At 54.8% G+C, this 902-nt stretch overlaps 1 protein-coding gene across 1 annotated transcript in view; it reads left to right on the top strand.

Moving 5' to 3' along the window:
* Positions 1-257: 257 nt before the first annotated feature.
* Positions 258-902, top strand: part of LOC104497006 (serine/threonine-protein phosphatase 2A catalytic subunit alpha isoform) — a gene marked incomplete at its 5' end in the record, with an annotated part of 4,526 nt that continues 3,881 nt past the window's right edge. Inside the window, one exon of the mRNA XM_010140213.1 lies at positions 258-299. Within this exon, the coding sequence (XP_010138515.1) occupies positions 258-299 (42 nt within the window). The remainder of the gene's footprint in view (positions 300-902) is intronic.

Here is a 902-nt window from a genome sequence, read left to right as displayed (position 1 = left end):
AGGTTGGATTCCCGCGGCTGGACATGGCAATCTCTGGGTACTTGTGTTTTAATGTCCGAGTCAGGTCAGCATGTGAGTTCAGAGGCAGGTCAGGGAGCTGAGGGCCATCCTGCTTGTCCCAGGAAAAAGGGCTTTTCACCACGGTGATAAAATGGGATGTGAGAGGAGGCGAGTAAAGGCTGTCTCATAAATTCAGTCATCTCTCCGTAGCTGCTTCTCTCTGTCCTTGTTCTTTGGGTGTGTTGTAGAAGGGTTAGAGTCTCGTTGCTGCGAGCAGCGTGAGAGCTTTGTGTGGCAAAGTGGTGGGAGGAGAAGGATTCTGATCCCTCACGAGGACTTGTGTGTCAAATGGGAACTGTAAACCGACTCTTGGAGCAGCAGGAGCGCTGAAGGGAGTGGTGCTGCCGCTGGCATGGACCTACCATGCTCCTGCCCTCCGAGATCGTTTCACCTACGAATGGTTTTAGGAGAGACCTGTAAACCGCCTCTTGGAGCAGCAGGAGCGCGGAAGGGAGTGGTGCTGCCGCTGGCATGGACCTACCATGCTCCTGCCCTCCGAGATCGTTTCACCTACGAATGGTTTTAGGAGAGTGAGTTAGCATCTCTTCTGCGCTAATTGGTGAAATTAGTGTGAGCGGTGGAGCCAAGCAGCATCCTGGACACTGTTCAAACCCCGGAATTCTGAGTGTCGTGGCCAGGAATATTTCACCTCTCTGGCGGTGACACTTGTCCCGGGGTGTGCTGGCCTCTAGGAGCATGTGTGCACCTTGACAGGCCCTGGAACCTCGAGAGTGTCAGGGCTCTTTGGTTTTCTCTAGAGGAGGCGTGATGCTGAAAACCCTCCTCGTGGCTGGATCGTCATCCCCTCCCCCCCGGGGTCAGCCTTCACCGTTACCGGCATT

This window comes from Buceros rhinoceros, unplaced genomic scaffold, assembly GCF_000710305.1.
Source record: "Buceros rhinoceros silvestris isolate BGI_N320 unplaced genomic scaffold, ASM71030v1 scaffold15137, whole genome shotgun sequence".
Taxonomy (NCBI): domain Eukaryota; kingdom Metazoa; phylum Chordata; class Aves; order Bucerotiformes; family Bucerotidae; genus Buceros; species Buceros rhinoceros.
This window is presented reverse-complemented; position numbering and strand designations above follow the sequence as displayed.